Source organism: Jatropha curcas, chromosome 10 (genome assembly GCF_041381405.1).
Source record: "Jatropha curcas cultivar XTBG-Jc1 chromosome 10, XTBG_Jcur_1.0, whole genome shotgun sequence".
NCBI classification, from domain to species: Eukaryota; Viridiplantae; Streptophyta; class Magnoliopsida; order Malpighiales; family Euphorbiaceae; genus Jatropha; species Jatropha curcas.
In genome coordinates this window covers 24941517-24963224 of record NC_143160.1, presented here as the reverse complement: position 1 = coordinate 24963224, position 21708 = coordinate 24941517, and the positions used below count along the sequence as shown (strand labels likewise).

At 32.1% G+C, this 21708-nt stretch overlaps 2 protein-coding genes and 1 long non-coding RNA gene across 3 annotated transcripts; all 3 read left to right on the top strand.

The window, feature by feature from the left end:
* The first annotated feature begins 1705 nt into the window (after positions 1-1705).
* LOC110009837 (uncharacterized) lies at positions 1706-4378 on the top strand. The gene is made up of 2 exons (XR_016322893.1): positions 1706-2276; positions 4044-4378. It is a non-coding gene; the product is annotated as an uncharacterized LOC110009837 (long non-coding RNA).
* Positions 4379-10088: 5710 nt separating this feature from the next.
* On the top strand, positions 10089-12518 carry LOC105631140 (Carbohydrate-binding X8 domain superfamily protein). Its single transcript, XM_012213140.4, has 3 exons — positions 10089-10394; positions 11212-12039; positions 12178-12518. Exons 1-3 carry the CDS (start codon positions 10313-10315, stop codon positions 12207-12209), a joined length of 942 nt encoding a protein of 313 aa, XP_012068530.1. The 5' UTR covers positions 10089-10312; the 3' UTR covers positions 12210-12518.
* A 3095-nt stretch (positions 12519-15613) lies between these two features.
* On the top strand, positions 15614-20332 carry LOC105631139 (Aldolase-type TIM barrel family protein). Its single transcript, XM_089715615.1, has 5 exons — positions 15614-16189; positions 16407-16993; positions 17476-17655; positions 19153-19410; positions 19876-20332. Exons 1-5 carry the CDS (start codon positions 15784-15786, stop codon positions 19945-19947), a joined length of 1503 nt encoding a protein of 500 aa, XP_089571741.1. The 5' UTR covers positions 15614-15783; the 3' UTR covers positions 19948-20332.
* The last annotated feature ends 1376 nt before the right edge of the window (positions 20333-21708 follow it).

Sequence of the window (21708 nt, the reverse complement as noted above, 5' to 3'; positions counted from 1 at the left end):
ATTCGATTCTTTCCTATCTTTTGGAAAAAATCCGACATCCTCAATGGTATAATCATCTTAAAGAAATGGTTATAGTGGGAAACAAATATATGATGTAATTCTATTAAGTTTCCACTATTCTTTTACAAAGTATTGATATTTATTTTATATGCTATTCTACTTAGAGGTAAATTAACCTATTAATTAGTGAATATTTATTGATAGAATATATTCATAAGAGAATTAAATATAATTTACTATTATTTTGGTTTATGAACATTATTAAAACTTCTGAAGAGCTTTCTAAAGATTATAATTTCATCAAAGGAGAAATTTGAGATGAAAGAATTTGAAAATACAAAATTTTGTCTCATCCTGAAGAGCAAACATTTTATAAATGGAATTTATTTTCATTAATCAATACATATAATCCAATGATTGAAATGATTGTATATGGATAAAACTCATCCATTAATGAAACTAATTGTGAGGTCATTTAATGAGATAAAGAACTAATTTCAACCTCCAAAAATGATAAAAAAAAACTCCTTAGTTATGAAATACTATATCTTTTTGCAATAATGAAAATATTATGTCCTGAAGTACCATAGTACCATAATGAGTATATATCTTAAGGATCATTATACTCATAATGATTTGATATATGATTTACATTTCTTTATTTATGAAAGACGTCACAATTTATGAAGAAAACCAACAATGTGTTTGATTGAAATTGTTATTTTGATATGCACAAAGTACATACAGTTTGCTTGCATAGAAAATCAGCCCCATAATATTGTAGGAGATAATATTAAAATATATTATATTCCCTCAAGAAATGATACACTTAAGGAAAAGACAATTAGTGATGTCTTCATTGGGAGGAGAAATAAATTTTTAAAACGCAAATAATACTATACTCTTTTTTCTTCACTAGGATATTTTTTTCTCACTGGGTTTTTTTCCTAATAAGATTTTAATGAGGCATACTCTTTGTGTAATGGACATTCAAGGGAGAGTGTTATAAATACTATATTATATAATAGATATCCATTAAGTTTATCAAAGAAATTATTTATCTTCTTCATAAGTTATGTCTTTTGGAATAAAGGGTTATGTATTTTAGAATGAATAATTATATCCTTTAATATGTAATGTTATTTCCTATAGGATGAAGGGTTATATCTTTTAGTGTATAAGGTTATGTCTTTTAGGTTGTCTTTTATATCCTATAAATAGTTCCTTAAACCTATGGATTGGTAATTAAGTGAAATACCCCGAAATTTTATTTTCAAAACTTTAGAATTTTTATTAAATCAAAAACCCGAATTTTTGGATAGTATGGGTTGTTAAGACCGAGCAAGTTTAACTTGAGCCTGAATTTGAATTGGGCCCAAGCCCAATAACAGACTGTCCGGAAATTTTGATGAAATAAAATGGAACTCTACGATATAAACTAATTATCCTAAATTAATTTATTATTATCATTATTTGTTGTACTATTAGAAAGTAAATTGAAGAGATGTTTTATGATCCAACTAAATAATTAGATAAATTAAACCGGACCAAAAAATCAATTAACTATGTTGAAACCAAACGAAATGAGACCAAATCACTGAATCGGACCGAACCGGTTCGAATCGAACCGGACCGGCCCATTTCCTTTCTTTTCTTTTTCTTTCTTTTTCTTTTCTTTTCTTCCTTCTCCTTCTTCAGTAGCGTGACCACCTCCTCCTCCTCCTCCTCCCTCTTCTTCGATCTCCTTCCTCCGGCCACCAAATTCGGCAAATGAATACTCTAAAAACATCTACTCAACGCGAGGAAGAAGATTATAGCGTAGATTTGAATTGAAATTGTGTCTATTTTGAAGGGGAAGAGCTTGAAGTTTTGGACACCCTTTTTCCAGCGATTCACGCCGTTTCAGGCAAGCGGGCTCAAGGTGAGTACCAAATGACTCCTCTCTTCTTCCTCTTTCATTTGATGGCCTCCTCGTCGACTGTAATGGCCGGAATCGGAAAACGCAAAATGGGTATCACCAAACCTTTCCGATCAATTTCCGGCCAAATAGTTCGTACCCACCTTGATTTGAATACATATTAATGATCCTCTCATCGAAACGAATAAAATGATATATTGTTTGTTAATTTTGGTGATGATTTGAATTTCCGGCCACCGTGCACGGCAGTCGGCGGCGGCGGTCCGGTGACCGGACGGCGGCACTCCGGCGAGGCCCCGAGAGACAGAATCCTCTTCTCTTCGCGCTGATCATGGAATCGTCGCCCGATTCCCAATGGGTACGTTCTAAGATTCAATTCTTAATTTTTATATATATAAAGAATTAATTGACTAATGAAATTAATCGAGTTATTAAATAGACTAAATTGAATAACAAGATATTAACTTATTGAATTAACTAAAATAAAATAAAATAAAAAAAAATAAAAAATAAAAAATATATGAACATTTATAGTCTTTTGTAAATAAATTAGATTGATTAGTGTGCGTATTTGGATAGCGAACATGATTTGTTAACTGGTTTAGGACTTTAGAATAAACTAATTGTAAATTAGTTTAGAACATTGTCAAATAAATTACATGATTATTATTATGACTAGGTGATTTGAGGAGAAAGAATAAATTAGAATTAGTTAATTAGTTAATTAGTTAATTAGATAACCATTAGATCAAAACTAGCCGATTGTGCATAAGAGAAGTAAGGCGAATTTTAGTTGGTTAATGGCTAGAATCGAAATTTGATAAATTAAGACTTGGGAGGCCTAGTCATTTTCGATATCGATATAAAAATCGAATTTTAATAGGTAGTAGTTATAATTAGTTATGGCTAAAATATGTTTTAGCTGTTTAACAAATTAGTTACCGTAAAGCTAATAATTTAATTAATAAATGATCTTATATGGATATTATTAGAATTAGTTGGTAAATTTTTAGTTGAGTGTTGATATTGTTGTTATGAAAGGAGGATGGGATTTTAAATTGATTGATTGCCCGACGGATGGGCTGTGTGCATTGATTGAGAAAGAGATAATGATATTGTGATATGTAAGCAGGTAGATAGTCCGATTTTTAGGGGAGGTGCTGCCGAAATTTTGACAGAAACTAGACTAAATTTTAATTAATCACATAATTAATAAGTTTACTTAGAGTAGTTCTATAATTTGATACATAATAAATCTGGTGCTCTGATTATTTATTATCTTTATTATAGATTTCATTATTTACATATTTACTTATTTATTTTCATCCTTATTGTTATTATCGTTATTTATTTTATTATTGTTGTTTATTGTCAATACTATTATTTATTTATTTATTTGCATTGATTTTGGATGTTTAATTGCGCATTGCATTACAATGTCTAATCGATCAATATGTTTGCATTTAATTGCAATACTTGATTAATTGCGTTGTGATATTGTTGTGCTTTGTTGTGTGGAATTGGGATGAAGTGGGTCACCATGGGTTTGTGAGGACGGTTGGACCGTCGGCCGGGTAAATGGGAGATCGGCGCCCCGGTGTGTACCTACTGTTGTGATTTGTATGATATGAAAAACCACAGGTTGGCTTCTTTATTGGGCGCACCTGATAATCTAGGTTTGATGGCAGCCCGCAGGGTGGCCTCCTGTTGTGAGCGCCTGATGATCTAGATTTGATGGAGACGACCGGGTTGCCTCCTGTTGGTATGGAAAAGAAAAGAGAGAATGGAAAAACAATGAGAGGGCTGGTCAAGTGAGGATTAGACCGGTCAGCCAGTATGGGGGATCGGCTCCCTGGTGCACACGTTATGAGAGGATGGGCCATGTGGGAGGACGGCTCATCGGGGGTTTCGGTGACACCATAGACCAATTTCCACGTGATGTGATTATTTGAAGGTGATATTGTTTGTGAGTACTGGTGACATGCCATTTGTGTGACTGGCTGCGTGAGCATATAACTAGTCGGACGACTAGATTTATATATATTTACACAATTGTGTGAATGTGTGTGTTGTGTAATAATAGTTACTCCTTAGAAAGCTCACATATCTTGTCTAATTTTTTCAGGAAGTAAGTTTCTCTCTAATTCGATTTAGGATACGTTTCTTCGACGCAGGGCACTAAAGGAATTTTCCCTAGTTCCATAATTATTTCACTATGTAACTGTATGTATAAAAGGCTATGTATATCAATCAGTTAGTGACTCCGCAGTTGTAGAATTTATTTACATTTAGTTGTGTATTATCATAGACGAAATTATTTTGTGAGCCCATATTAAAAAGTGATGTATTGTTAATTGGGCCCAAACTGTGAAATGTGGTAGCTGATAATTTGGGCCGAAACTTGATAAAATCTTGAGGTTTATTTTTCTCTATAAATATGAGCTGAACGTTTAAAATTAATTTGAGGTAGTAAATTTTTAGTATTTCAGGCTTACTACGGGCCTCGGGGGCCTTAAGCTTACCTGGGCCCTAATGCCAGTCCGGCCCATGGAATCGGGTCGTGACATTAAGATTCTAATACAAGAATTCAATTTCTCTCTATTTTCTCTATATTTTATCTACTGCATGTCTATATATATTCTCTATTTATTATATTTTATAAAAATTTTATCCTTTTTTCAAGAATTTTTAGATTTTTTTTCTTTATTTTTCTATGTTTTGATTGGATTTGATGATTGTATTTTTTTTTAATTTTGAAATTAATTTTTAGATAATATCAATAGATTTTGAAATTTAATCTAAATTAACAACTATTCTATTTTATTTAGTATTTGATTTTCATTTTTTTGAAATTTAAAATTTTTTAAAGATAATTTGGCTGTTGAAAATTTTTCTTTCTTTTACATAGGGCATCAGTTACTGTATTACACACATTTTTGCTCACATTCACACCTTAGTCCAATTATCTTCTCACAAGTAAGCATCAATTATCACACTTCAAAGTGTATCATCAGACTCAATTCCCTTGCAATCATGAATTTTCAGAAAGAGTTTTTTGCTTCCATCATCATTCCTATTTGACAATGATATTCAACCAAAATTGTGTAGGTCATATGATTTGGAGTCATATTCTTAAAATTATTTCATCTGACTTTGAAACTGCGATTCTTCTCTTTTTAAAATCTTGATTTGTATCGTTGTTTGAGCATTAATTTATTTAAAATCACATACACCCATCACTTTATTTTTTTAGTGTTCTTGCCTTTATTAATTATATATACTCAAAAATTTTAGGTTAGTATGAGCTCTTTCTATTTTTCAATATAGCTTCAAGCACAAAAGAAAGATTATGTATGTGCTAAGTCGAATATTTTTTTTTTTTTTTTGAAAATTATGTGGTAGGTTGATACTAATACAAACTTTCGCCTTTACAACAACATTTCCTTTCATTGGTGTAGAAACCTGACCATGCAAAATTGACTCAAATTGTTGCTCTCTCTCTCTCTCTCTCTCTCACGACCTGTTTCCATAGACCGGGCCGGCACTAGGGCCCAAGTAAGTTTAAAGCTTCCGAAGCCTAAACTATCAACTCATACATGCCACACGAAAATATTAGGAATAGTAAGCCCATAAAAATTTGCATATATATCTAATAATCATACAATCCTGGCCCAATTTTAAATATCTCGAGTAAAATTTAGTCCAGGCCTAATAATAATACATTCATTCGTAGTATGGGCTACTGGTTCATATGTATTTAAATAAAAAAATAAGAACATTCATAAGTTAGCACACCTGTTAAGACCAAATTAAAGATACGCAAATTCTACAACTGTGGAGTTCAACAATAGTTGGAAGTAATGGAGTTATACATATAACAATACACAAATTAACTAAATTCGGAAATTAGAAATTTACTTTTATAGCCCTGCAGAGAAGATTGCAGAGCTTTAGTCGGTCGACGGACTTCTACTTCCTTACAAGTTAAGTAAAAGAAGAGTGAGTTTCACAATTCAGTGAATAATAATAAATAATATATATCACAGGCATTCACGCAAAATGCATCCTAAGATACTAAAATGAGCACACAACCAGTCAATCGTATGGCACAACATCAACACTCATAAATAATTTCACCTTCAAATAATCAAGCAAGTGGAAATTAGTCAATGGCGCCACCGAAAACCCCCCGACGAGCCGTCCTCTCACATGGCCTACCCTCTCAAATGTGTGCACCAGGGAGTCAATCCCCCATAACTAGCTGACCGGTCTAATCCTCACTTGACCACTCCCATATTCACTTTTCATATACTCTCTTTTCCTTTTTCATATCATCAAGTGGCCACCCCGTGACTTTCCCATATCATATAACATCAGGTGCACATAGGGGCGACGATCTCCCCATACCTGGCCGACTATATCGCACAATGTCCTCACAAACTCGTAATGGCCCACTTCATCCCAATTCCACATAAACAAAGCATAGCAAATTCACAGCACAAGTAATCAATCAATTCATTCAATGTAATGTACCAAATCAATCTTAATGCGTAAACGTAAAAGTAAAGTTATATGTTAACGGTAACATAATATTTTTATGAGATACATATAATAATATACTAATAATATTATAATAATAACAAAATGAATATTAAAGTTTCATTTATATATATATATATATATGATGTTTATAAAATAAGTGCTACGCAAATGCAATAATGGTATGCACTACTTATTATTACTCATAGTGGTAGAGGAAAGATAAAGCTCTAACTCGGATTCTGACCAGAAGGAGTAAGAGGCGAGTCCGAGCTATTTAAAGAATTTTAAGAATACAAGAAAAGAAATACATCAGATAAAACACTAATTTACATAAATAATTAAGGAATTAATCTAGCAATCTATTTACAAATCTAACTGCTAAAACTAGGCTAGTTTCTACCGAAAATTCGACAGCATCTCTTCTAAAATTTGGACTATCCATCCGTTAAAATATCAACAATCCATCAAATTTTAACTTAATCTACAAAGTCCATCCATCAACTTAATTCATAGAGTCTATTCATCGGGCAATCAATCAAATCAATTTTCCCATCCTCCTTAACTTTAATATTAACATTCAATTCTTAAATTCCTCGTTTAATTCCATTAATATTATTATTATCAAAATTTCTCAATAAATTTATTTGATACTAATTTTAAATTAGCTTTAATTAATCAAAGTATTTTAATTAAATCAACACTTATATTATAGATCAATACTAAAAATTAAATTAAGTTAATTAGCCATAAAATGCTAGGGATTAATTAAATTTCTGGAAAATAACCAGAGTTAATTTATATACCCAATAGAATACAGCCGGAATCTGCTTGGCTATACGCGCCGGAGAGACAACCGGAGTTGGCTGGCGCACTGACTACTGCAGGAAAGGGACTATATCAACTGGCCTTTAACTAAATCTCGCCGGAAACGAAGAGCACCGAGTGGATAGTCGCTGAGTCAACCAAAACGGGCAGCTGTGCTCACCGGAGCTGCGAGCAGACGGCGCGACGTCAAGCGGCGACTGTGGCTGGGGTCCCGAGGAGCAGTGATCGAGGCAGAGATTGCCGGTGGTGTTGCCGCTCGCCCAAACAGAGACAGAGGAACGTGGACTGAGGAGTAGCCGCAGTCGACCGAGCGGAGGAGGAGAAACGACTGGCGGCGCGACTACAGGGACGATGGCGGCGGCGCGATGGCGTGGGTGGCGCGACGAGGGCTCGACGAGCCGTTCCTGGTGGCCGGAGTCGCGACTGAACCGGTCTGGGTGAGCGCGGCTCCGCTATGACCTTCGCTTGCCTGAAACGGGGACAGAAACAGAAAGAGAAAGATAGAGAGGGATGGAAAAAGATAGACAGCGGCGGCAGGGAGAGATGGCGCAGGTGGTCGCCGGCGGTCGGAAAATAATGCAGAACGGGGAAGGGGAGGAGTGACGTGAGCGCTGGAAATAGAGGGGAGGGTTTCTAGAAGGTGCTTGGGTGGGTTTGGGCTGATTTGGTTCGGTCTAAATCATGATTTTGTGTGTTTTCGATTTCCAATTGGTTTTCATTCGGGTTTCAATTAAAATGAGGTTGATTCAACTATTTAAATTTTATATATATATATATATATATATATATATATATAACTAGTTGAATAAATTCGTAGGGTGATAATTTATTAAAAATTTAAATGAAAAATTTTAAAAATAAAAATTTGGGCTCTCTCTCTCTATATATATATATTTCTCTAGATTTTCTATTTTTAGAAAAAACTATTAAACAAGACTCTTAAATTAATTTCTTTATATGTATACTATATTTATTGGTTTACACTGATAAAGATAAATTTAAACTTTTGGAGTTTATTTCCTAATTAAGAGTTCTTTTTTATTTTTGTTAATTTATTAGTAAATACAATTTATAAATTATAATTTACTAATAAAATAATCCTTTCAAAAAAATAATAATAAAGCAATTTACATTGTGCCTGTACGTCCACTTAACTATATATTAAATGAACTTCCATTCTTTATTAATTAGTAATTTAGAATTTGAAACAAAATAGTTTCATTTAATGCAGATTGAAACTGTTTTTAATTATTGATACTAAACTCTATATATATATATATATATATATATATATATATATATATATATATATATATATATATATATATATATATATATATATATTTCTCTAGATTTTCTATTTTTAGAAAAAACTATTAAAAAAGACTCTTCAATTAATGTTTTTACTTTCAAAACTTTATATGTATACTATATTTATTGGTTTACACTTATATAGATAAATTTAAACTTTTGAAGTTTATTTCCTAATTAAGAGATCTTTTTCATTTTTGTTAATTTATTAGTAAATGCAATTTATAAATTATAATCTACTAATAAAATAATCCTTTCAAAAAAATAATAATAAAGTAATCTGCGCAATGCGCAGATATTCACCTAGCTATATATTAAATGAACTTCCGTTCCTTATTAATTACTAATTTAGAATTTGAGACAACAGTTTCATTTAATGGAATGACTGAACTTTTAATTATAAATATATAATGATTTTTGTATTTTATTAAATATAAAGATTATATAGCTTTTTCACTTAGAAAACTCGAAATTATTTGGCAATTTTATTAAATGACAAATTATTTGTTGTGCATTTCAACCTAATCTTTGATCAACAATAATTTAATATTTTTATTTTCACCCTCTAAAGAGAATTCCTGATTCCGTCACTGCATAAATCTATCTACACCGACAACTTACAAGTTATATATTAATCAATGTTATTAAATTTATATACTAATAATCATATTATTATTTGAATTTTTCCCATATTCGTTGATTTTATAATTATAACGAGACTACATGACATATAAATTCTTGTAAATTTAAAATATTTTTTACATTTGAAAATAAAATAAATTATATATTTCTCAAAACATAATTTCTTAAACTCGTGACATAATATACAATAAGGTATTGCTGGAGCCACTATAGCTAAATTCATTTCTAATGAAGATCCCTGAAAATAGATGATGAAAAAACTCAGATGAAAGCATTTTTCTCATTGTCTTTTGTGACATATCCTTATTTTAAGAGAGTTCCACAATCAATCTAATGCATTTGCCCTTTTTTTTTTTTTTTTATACAATCAATGTGACAATACATTATTTTTTACAGAACGAGAGGGTGTAATCCCCTTCAAATAGTAGTGTAAAAGCTTTTGCTCTCACAATAAATGTGATTCTCGGAAATTAAATTTACATTCTCATCATTTTAGAAATTGAAATCGCTAATTACTGTCCCAACATTATTTTATCCATTCATAAATCACAAAATCCAAATATTGATGAACAAAAGGCCTTTACCGTCTTCAACATGTGTGTGAGAGAGAGAGAAGGCTTTGAGTGGAAAGCAAGCAAAACAAAAGGGCAAACAAAAACTAACACTTTGATTTTTGCCATCGTCAAGGCAAGCATATATGCCATAGCTGCAATAACCCAAAAAATTAAAAAAAAAAAAAAAAAAAAAAAAAAAAAGACAATGGAAAAAAAGGTTATGATTACATACAAACGGTGATCCTCTTCCCTATAAAATAAACCTTTTAACCCTTTAAAGCATTTCTTCTAATACACATCTCTAAGCAAACTCACTGTCTAACAAAGAATCAATCTTTATTGTCCAACCTAACCAGTAACCACCTGTCTCTTCATGCCTTAGCTTTCAACTGTTCTGTGCCTTTTGTCTTTCTCTCTATATATATAAGCCTTCTACTTAATGAGTATCATCTTTGAGGGGTCACCAAATCATAAATATTTCATTTGTTACTCATAAGCTTTGACGTTTTCTTTCAAAGCCATGGGAAGAAGCATACATTCTAACACCATTTGCTTTCAACTATTACTACTGCTCTATCTTACTGTTTTTGCTTCTCACTCTGGTAAGCTTTTCCTCTGTTATTGGTAACTTGTATTACACTTCATTTTGCTGGTATTTCTTTTTTTTCTAAATTTTTTTTATTTCAAAAGTCAAATAAATTAAAATTGTAGTTCAATATAGTATAAATTTGCCAATCAAATTGACAATTTTAGTGCATTGTCTTATCATCCTGCAATTAGTTTTAAAATAATATTATTTTTTGAAAATGGTTTTCTTAACATATTATTTTATTTACTACATTATTGTAGAAATCTGTAATGGGGAAGTAGCAACTGATCATGTGGAGGGTTCCTTCGAGTTTAAGTATAGCTTTCTATATTATTATTATTATATATATATATATATATATATATACATCTCATTTTCTCTATATTCTCACCCTGCAATGGAATCTTCCCCTTTCCCTTTTTTGCCACTGAATATCCACCGTTACTATATTTTGTATGGGAAGAATAAATAAAATAGGGTCATTAATGGCATTACCAAATTATTCAACCATCTTCGTATAATTAGGAAAATATATGTCTAGATTAAATCTGTAGCTCCGCATATAAACTAAACCAATAAAAATAAAAATTTTTAATTTTTTTTCTCATTTTATCATTCTTTTTGGTATATAATAAAAAATGCTCTTGTTTCAATGAAAATTTTATTTTTATTGGTTTGATATATGGGTGGAGCCATAAATGCGCTCCGTGCACACATGTGTTGCACTTTGCTTGTACGTTTGTCCCTACAAGTTCAAACATCGGGACAAAGCACTTTGAGCAAATCCTAATGGAAGTGATGTTGACACTTTTGTATTAAACTTTGTGCAGAAGCAAGAAAATCAATGGAGCTTCTTAAAGGTTCAATTATACAACACATAAAGAAGTTGACAGTGACAAAGCACTTTGATTTGGCTTCATTACTTCTCCAGAAAGAAACTATGAACCCTTATGTTAGTTCTCCATTCTCTCTGCCACCTTATGATTCTTTATCCCCAATGCCACTTCCTGAAAATGCCCCTCCTTATTGCATTTATCCCCCTAATACCCCTCAATCCCCTTCCACTACAATTCCAACCCCATCTGGCTCATTGCCTTTCACACCCCCAACATCACCCTATTCCTATCTACCTCCTGTTCTCCCCCTCCTAAGCCCACCTCCAAGCCCAATCCCAAATCCACCTCAGATTGTTCCTAGCCCACCAACTCTGGTTCCAGGCCCACCAGAAACAGTACCAAGTCCATTTGTTTACATTCCAAGCCCACCGGGGCCCATTTTAGGCCCACCTTATTTTGAGCCAAGTCCACCGACTTTTGTTCCGTCTCCTACTGGGTATGTTCCAAGCCCATCAATTTTTCTACCACCGATAGTGTATCCACCGCCGACTGCACCGCCACCTCCAACTACTAGCGCACCGCAGGCTCTATGGTGTGTGGCTAAGCCCTCAGTGCCTGATCCAATCATTCAAGAAGCTATGAACTATGCTTGTGGATCTGGGGCTGACTGTGACTCCATTCTGCCCAGTGGGTCTTGCTTTGAGCCCAATACATTGTTTGCACATGCTTCCTATGCTTTTAATAGCTACTGGCAGAGGACAAAAGTGGCTGGTGGCACTTGCTCCTTTGGAGGAACTGCCATGCTTGTTACTGTGGATCCAAGTGAGTTTCTTAAATCCCATTTTTTTGAGCTTAATTTTTTGTTTATTGATAAGGAGGGCAATCGGCTGAAATAATATTGCATTGCGTGCTACACAACGGGGGTAATTTTTTTTTTTTTTTTTTTTTTTTTGCTGACAGGTTATGATGGTTGCCATTTTTTATACTTGTGATGAGAAGAAGACATTATTCAGCCTTTTGAAGAATAGACACAAGAGGAACTAGTCTAGATCTTCTTTCCTTTTTCATTTTTTCTTCCTTGAGGATATAATAAGAGAGATAGATCTAATTTTAAGTTGCAAAACATAAGGTCAATGAAAGATAGAATTTTTGCAAGTAAATATCTGTAGATTTTGCAAAGGATTTTGAATATTAATCCTTTTTCTTTTGTATGAATGGAATGGAAGATCCCACCCTTCTTTAAATGTATAATCAAAATTTATTATATCATAAATGGGATAGTTTACCATCCTTTCAATTAACAGGAGGAAATATTTGCATTCTACCCATTTATATTTATTTATACATTACATTTAATTATTTTATAGCATAAATTATATTATTACACTTAACATCAAAATAAATTTATGTTTTTATTTATTTATTTTACAGGTTCCATTCCTTACTCATTCTTTAAGATTGTTGTTCTTTTTTGATGGTTTTCATACGACAAGCCCTTTAATGTTGATGTTAATGTTAATGTTAATGTTAATGGCGCCACATTCATTTTCAGTTCACCTCTTATTTTTTTTCCCCTGTGAACTCGAAAAGAAAATTTTCTTCAATAGACTATTCAAACGCCATGAATTTGTACTTTTATATATAAAAAACAAAATCAGACATGCAAATATAAATCTAGAAATGTAACAAAGTAAACAAAAATCAAATAAAAATGAAAAGGTTGCTGTCTCACAAAGAAATATTTAGGATTACTGAAAAAACATAAGGTTGAAACAATTTGGGTTGAATCGGGGAAGAGCTCCAAAAGAAGAAGTTCAAGAAATCAATTTGTTTCATTTGGACTATAAATTTATAGTCTTCACAGCATACTGTGTTGAGAGAGATTTACAACCACTAATCATCCAACAAATACTAAATAGATGATGTTTAGATATATCCGTTATTAATTATAAATAGTTTTAAAAAAATTTAACCCAATCAAAATGGTAGAAGAACGAAAAATAAATTTCTACAACTTCTTAAAAAAAGAAAAATGGAAAGCTGAATAAAAAAATAGCGTTAAACATTCTCTTTGTTCCAGCTTTCGTGTGTGTGTATATATGTATAATAAATTGATATGATATTTTATTATTTTTAATTTAATTGTCTCTTAATTTAAAGATATTCACTATCAAAATTATAAACTTTCTTTTCAAATAATTAATGGCTATATAATAAATTTATTACATTAATCCTCCTAATTTGTAGAATTTTTAATCTAAAATAATAAAATTTTTTTATTTTTTAATAATTAACAATCTAAAATTAAAACTATTCATTTTTAAATAAAATATTTTTTCTTTCAACTTAATATTTTATAAATCACATGTTTATTAATAACCCATAATATATTTATTGAATTATTGATGAAACTCTTTAATTTCTTAAACCCAATAATAAATTTATTAAATTGGTAATAAAGCTCTTTAATTTCTTTTTTCTAAAAATTAATAAGCCCGTAATAACTTTATTATGCTGTTCAATCTGATTTCATCTATTTGGACAATGCTTCATTGTTGAATCATTAGTTGTAATAGCTCTACATTACAATCTCGTACAATATATCCCTTTAAAATCTTTATCTTAAGTTTTTTTAATTCGTATTTCATTATTATATCCCTTTAAAATCTTCAAAATTTTTTGGCAACTATTTCATTGAGATACAAAAGTTTCTAACATGGGGGATGACTCACTTACCAAATAAGAAGTGGAAAATCTTTAGAATTTATTTTATTTTATTTATTTTTTTGATATATCTTAATAATAGGAGATAAGATATTATAGAAGTAAATATCAATAGTGGATTTGATCCATTTAACACTAATTGATTTTTGAATCTCTTTTTCCTTTGTCTTCCATCACTTTCATCAACCTCTCCCTGTCTTAAACTCAATAAGAAAAGGTGTTATGTTGACAGCTGTTTTATGGATCCAATTGGTAAGTACCCTTTACTTTAATGGATCTCTCTTTTCTTCCTTCAAAAATATGGACCTCTCTTTTCATCAAACTCACCCCGACCAACCATACTCATATTATTTATAATAATATTAAAAGCCTAAAATTTTTTTGATTTTCTGTCAATTCTAAAATAATATTAAAAGAAGAGAGAAAAATGAATAAAAAAGAAATTTAATAATTTAAAAAATAAAATAGTGCATTCTAGTTTTTTTGATAAAAAAGTTCAAATAAATAAATTAAAATTATAAAATTATTAATTTAAACATTTAATTAAAATGTTCTCCATTCATATAATGAAATAAAAAAAAACCCTATAATTACTCGTTGAAAATGCACGCAATATTTTCGTATGTTGGAATGACGCGGGGGACACAGCCACTTTGGAGGGCATCTGTACCTGAATCTGGACCCACCTCAACCGTGATCTCATTCTTCCTAATCAGAATCGAAGATGGATGGTTTTGGTTGGCTGTAATAGAACCGACTCGAATACTTTTACAAACATCGATTAAAATCAGACGTAATCAACCAACTAACTATTAGTTGATCGAGACGCTGGATCCTTTGAGCACTGTTTAGAATTTAAGTATTTTTGTTTAAATGTAAAAAACTGAACATCTAATAATATTTAGTAAATTTGACTCAACTATGGCCGATTTATATTTATATCTCGTTCAGACATCATTAACCTGGCAAAAGAATTAGCAATAACATTATTTTTTTTAAATTATTATTTTATTTATAGATATTTAAAAATAGTAATTTTTATTAAATATTATTTAAAGAAATATAATACATTAAAATAAAAAATATATTTAGAGCATCTCCAACGCTAATTTAAATTTCTCTTATTTAGTTGATACATCAGAAAAATAAAAAGATCTTTTAAAACATACCCTCCAATGCTAAAATTTATTAAATATTCGAGAGATATTTTTAAAATTTAATGTTTATAGATAGACATTCAATCTCAACACTATTGACTAACAATACATGTGCTTTCAATTTTAATATTCTTTAAAAAATATACATCATAAATTAATATATATATATATATATGAATTTAATACTTGTTATCAAAATATTATTATACATCAACATTTATCGACTAATCATTATTAGTTATAAATTAAAATTCAGGAGATTATATTTTTAACTCTCAAAATATAAATTATTTTGAATATTTCAAGAATAAATAATATTTATTCAATATTACTCTTGTACATTAGATATAATAATTACCTTAACAAAATAATCTTTAATTTTAAAATAAAAATTAATTTGATTAAATTATCCAAAATTTTACTAATTTAAGATAATTAATTTATTTGGCACCGAGGGAGTATTTATTTACTATGCAGAAGGCGGTAACACCCGAAACCAAACATAACTGCTGTCCAACCTGTTTTTGGCCTTTTCCCTTCCCTCCACATTTTTGATTCATTGTCTGTTTCTTATAGAACCCTAGCGTCCCACCTATCTCCCTCCTAAAACTAAACAACACACTTATCTCTCTCTCTCTCTCGGCGGCGTCACCATAACCGCCACCGTCACCCTCCTTCACCAAAAATGACCATAGAATTCGAAGACGGTTTCGCAGCGGAGAAGCTCTTTAACCAGGGCTATTCATATACCTATGACGATGTCATCTTTCTTCCTCACTACATCGACTTCCCAACCGACGCCGTTTCTCTATCTACTAAACTTTCACGGAATATTTCTCTCTCCACTCCTTGTGTGTCTTCTCCCATGGACACTGTAACCGAGTCCTACATGGCTACAGCTATGGCTGCCTTAGGTGGCATGGGGATTATTCATTCTAATACGACTCCTCCTGAACAAGCTGATGCTGTCAGATCTGTTAAGTCACGTCGCGTTCCTATTTTATCTAATCCAGTTTTCAAGTCCCCTGATTCTCTCATTGTTGATCAGTTCGATGATGATTCTCTGCCTTGTGTTATAGTTACCGAGTCAGGTACTGTATTAGTCTAATGTTTTTAAAATTTTGAATTCGTTCTAGTTTCTACTGTTTCTATGCAAGTAAAACAACATTTTTTTTTTTTTGTTAGAAAAACTCTTATGCTTTATAAGCTTCTCGTATAGGAATTGTTTTGAACACCATGTAAATTAATAATAAATTCAATTTTTTGCTTATTCTTACTACGTAAATAAATGGAATTGAATTGAATCAGGTACTGCTACTTCTAAGGTGCTGGGCTATGTTTTTAAGTCGGATTGGATGTCTCTCAGTGATAAAGAAGCAAAATTGGTTGACTACATGCATACTGTTGATTCAAAAATCTCTGTGCCGTGGAATTATGACTTGGCACAGATTGATGCTTACTTAAAACAACAAGATCATGATTTTGTTCTGTTGGAGAAGGAGGGAGAGGTAGTGGATGTGATTACCAAGCAAGAGGTAGAGAGGGTAAAGGGCTATCCTAAGTTAGGAAAAGGGACTGTGGGGTCTGATGGGAAATGGATGGTGGGGGCAGCTATTGGGACGAGGCAATCTGACAGGGAGAGATTAGAGCATTTGGTCAAAGCAGGGGTAGATGTGGTCGTGTTGGATAGCTCACAAGGGAACTCCATTTATCAGATTGAAATGATAAAGCATATTAAGCAAACGTATCCAGAATTGGACGTGATTGGTGGGAATGTGGTGACTATGTATCAGACGCAGAATCTGATCGAGGCAGGTGCAGATGGGTTGAGAGTTGGAATGGGGTCTGGGTCTATTTGCACCACCCAGGAGGTTTGCGCAGTTGGGCGAGGACAGGTAAAGCACGTGTCAGTTTTGCTTGTCATAATCACCCTTTTGCTTTATTATAATTTTGCTTATGAATTTTGTTGGACTCCAAAGCGGCGATATTTTCATTCAAGAGTACCTGCGTTTTCACATACAAGATAGTTTGGCCTTTTGATATCCCTCTGCCATATATGAATTCAATTGCTCACACCTTGCCTTTTTTTAGTCTACCCTTGATGTTGAATTTATATCATCACTGGTAAGAAGATGTTTATTACTACACTTGCTGAAAGAATTGCATTCTATAGAGAACTTTTTCTGAAATCTTCAGGTTTTATGTACATTGGAAACAAAATATTTAGCTTCTTAGTGTGTAACAAAACGAAAAATATATTGCCCATTGAAATGGCAACAAAACAAGGATGAACTATCATATGGACTAATTGAGATAATTTGACCACAGTGTAGTTACTATTTACCCATACTTATTTTGGCGGTCTCTAAACTTTCAGGCAACTGCTGTTTATAAGGTTTCATCTATAGCTGCACGAAGTGGTGTTCCTGTCATTGCAGATGGTGGCATTTCAAACTCTGGGCATATTGTTAAGGCTTTGACACTGGGGGCATCTACTGTTATGATGGGAAGCTTTTTAGCTGGAAGTACTGAAGCTCCTGGGGCCTATCAGTATAAGGTATGCAATGCCATTAGAAAGTGGCACTAAAATAATCTTTTTTTGCTTTTAATCAATGGTTTTTTTTTTTTTTTTTTTTTTTTTTTTTTTTTTTTGTTGTTGTTAAATGATTCTAATTTATTTGATTTTTTTATTGTCCTCCTTCTGATCCCTTCATGTTTCTTCCTTGAATTGAAAAGGGATTCCTACGACAATTCAATGCTCTGCCTAGATGACACTTTATTGTCTGCCTAGATGACACTTCAATGCTACCTATCATTACAATTTGTATAATTTGTAATTGTTAATGTTTTGACGTTGGAGAAGTCACAAATCTTCAAAACCATTCTCTTAGGGAAATCCAAGTAAAACATAAATCCTCTTAAATATATATTTTTTTTTCAATGAATTTGCTATGAATTAGAAATGTATAATCTGTGAGGCTTCTTTTTCTTGTCAGTTACATAATCCTTAGCAGCCATAAAAATGCAAGTCATTGTTGTTAGCATGTGTACTGAAGGAAATTGCATCCTTGAAATGGCCTTAAGATTTAGTTCGGTTCCAGGATTATATGTGGCTACCCTTATGTTATTAAGATGCTTGCTGTGTCATGGTTTTTACTCAAACCATCTATAAAACCATGCTGGTTGTTATTCTAAGATGTTCTCCACTGAACTTCTATGTATGGGGACATTTGTTTCGGGATAGTTATTCGTAATGGGGATCTTTTTTATCATGATGAATAATAGCACATGCAATATACCAAGTTTGTTTGGCCTTCAAGGTGTTTTTTTTTTTATATCAATTCATCTGAGAGAATCAAGAACATGAAACAGAAGTTCTGTATGTGCAGATGGAACATTGCTATTCATGAAGTCACTTATAATTGCATGAGCGATAATTTATTTTTCCTTTAAATATGGAGAATAATGGGCTTATTTTTTCTTTTGTTCTGGGGGAGATGCCTATGTTTATTTCAGTTGACATAATGTATTTGAAACATGAGGCTGGCACTTTTCCAGCTCTTATGCATACTCAAATACAATCTTTATTTATAATTGTTTCTCTATGAAGTGGTTATGCTTCTGTTATTGAAGATGCTGCTTTAGTTATGCATTTGTTTGTTCTTTTCTTTTGATAATGAAGATATACAATTGCTTCATAGTTGCAGTTCCTGTTCAGTAATTGGAGTGTGTTCGGGATATTAAACCTGAGCCAGTCTAGTAATAGATGTGAATTTATATGCACCGAAATGGATTGCCGGAAATATGTGCTTATGAGTTTGCATGCACTGAAATGAATTGCCCCAAAATATGTGCTTATGAGTTTGCATGCAGTGAATGAATTGCCCCAAAATATGCGCATTAATCTATTTTATGGTTTACAGCCAGACACCTGCCACTGTGCCAACATCATTTTACATGGATTTATAACGAATGATCCCTTTTTTGCTAGATATATCATTTGTTATTAAATGCAGTCCCTTTATGTGATTCTAACAAGTCTTTGCTATACTAGAATGGTTATCGGATTAAAAAGTATCGTGGCATGGGTTCTCTAGAAGCAATGACTAAAGGGAGTGATCAAAGATACTTGGGCGATACAGCTAAGCTAAAGATTGCACAAGGAGTTGTGGGAGCTGTTGCTGATAAAGGCTCTGTTTTGAGGTTTATACCTTACACCATGCAAGCAGTCAAGCAAGGGTTCCAGGATCTTGGTGCTTCTTCTCTGCAGTCTGCTCATGATTTGTTGAGATCAAAGACTCTGAGGCTTGAGGTATGGCTTAACTTCTGATGTTCCACTGTTATCTGTGGTTATCAGGATGACCTTTCGCTTTTACCTGCACAATATCCTGTGAAATATGTCACCTTGTACTTGGAGCATATCTTTTCCTATTAGTATGGATGTGGTATGTGGGTAGATATTTATTTTTCAGCCCATTAGTCCAAGTTAGTTCAAATAAATAAATGATTTGATTGAACATAACCCAAGTATCAACCTGTAGGAGATCAGATCAATGCTATGTGTCAACACAATAATTCTAATGTTTTTCTCACAATATATATCAGAAAAGATACATGAGATAGATAGTGCCAAAATCCACTTCCACTGATGGCAGTTACTGCACTGAAGACGGGACTTGAACTCATTTTTAACCAAGGCTTGCTTATGTTTTGTTTGCAATTGTTTAATAAACAAATTTGTAATATTTATCTATTTTGTTCATTTGGCTTGGTACAGGTTCGAACAGGTGCTGCGCAAGTTGAAGGAGGAGTACATGGGTTGATTTCTTACGAGAAGAAAGCCTTTTAAATTTGAGATCCTCTGGCATTTCTTCCTATTGTTAAATGACTGGTCTCTTATTTGAAAAAGACCAGGAATGATATTTGAGTCAACTGCATTAACATCTAAGGATGGAGTCTGCCATGGCATTTTGTCATCATAAAATTGAGATCGATTTTTCCAGGACCAGAAGCAGAAATCCCATTTTTCATCTGCTTTTCTTTATGGGCACAAAAGCACTCATCATCTCTGCGGATTTTGTGATTTAATTGGAAGAGTAATTTATGAATTAGTATAGCAAAATTTTCTTTTTTGAACAACTGAGGAATAATTTTATCATTCTTATGAAATAAAATGATTGGATTTGTGGAACCATGTATTCTTCTTGTGACACTGAATGCATTATCATTCTCTATTCTATTCTATTCAAAACTTCCATCTTTCTTTTGTTCTTTTAGCTGTTCTGTTTGATGTTTTTTCATGCAATTTCATTTTAATTGATTAATGTTTCTTATTGGGCTGCACAAAAATTATTGAGAAACTTAGCGCTTTGAGGTTCCCTGAGTCAGATGGTCGCCTTCAACATTGGACGCTTAATGATCCCAAGAGAGGAAGTGGAAATGTTGGGTGAAGATCTATCAACTTGTTAATGAATATCATGTCCAAGTAGCCAAATGTATTTATGAAGCTGAAAGAGCATGACTCTTGTACTAAATTGGACTTCAAAGGCCTAAAGTAATAGCCTGATTGCGAGCTGGATGAAAATTAGCTAAAAGAAACCTAAGGGATGATAATGTACAATTATAAAACTCAACCTTACCTTTGCTTTCAAGGATTGCTTTGCTTGGAACTATGACCAGATGCTAAGGTTAGATCTGTCACTTGTTGAACATTTACTCCCTATTAGACAGTGTTATAGGCCGTATAAATAGTCCACTCACAGGATGATCAAGAATGTTGAAGAGCTAGTTTCAGCGACTCCTTAACGCAAGATTCCAAGGACTGCTTAACATGTAAAGCGGCTCTTTACAGGCATCAGCCGGTTCAGTGAACCGCTAGCTTTTATATTTTTAAAATTTTGAACCTATCTTTGAATCTCAGTTTCAGTCTAATTCCGATAGACTGACAGCTTGAAGTACGGTTCCAATACGTTTTGGTATAAGCAAATTTTTTTAAAAAATTAGTAAAATTTTGATTCCCGAATTTATAAATAAGTAACAATTTTAAAATGTCTAAATTTTATTAACTAACTAAATTATTAGAAAATTTTTTTAAAAAATTCCATTAACTTTTACAATTAAAAAAATTACAACTATTATTATATTAAATTTACAAATTTTGCTAATTCACTAATATAAAAAATTATAATTTTTTTATTTTGGGCTTGAATTAAATTAAAATCTTTTAATTGTCTACCTATCCTCTTAGAGATTAAAGGAAATCAAAGCCCACATTGTTTTTTTTTATTATTATTTAATGGAAAATAACCTCCCAATTATTATAATTAATTTTAGTCATTAATATCACTAGTCGCCGTTAATGAGACGGAATAATCATCGTGACTTAGAATTCTGGTACCTCGACTGCTATTAGAAATCGGCTGGGGTAAATGCACTGCATCTCTATCTAAATTCACCCTAAAATGATATGTTCAAATTTGAGTATACTTACTGAAATGATGTATAAGAGAAGTTATGTAATTAATGGACTAAGTTGAATAATTATAAGCAATGTCATGCGTAATTAAGAAATGATGAAAATGTAAAGCTTTTAAGAAGTAAATTGAATTAT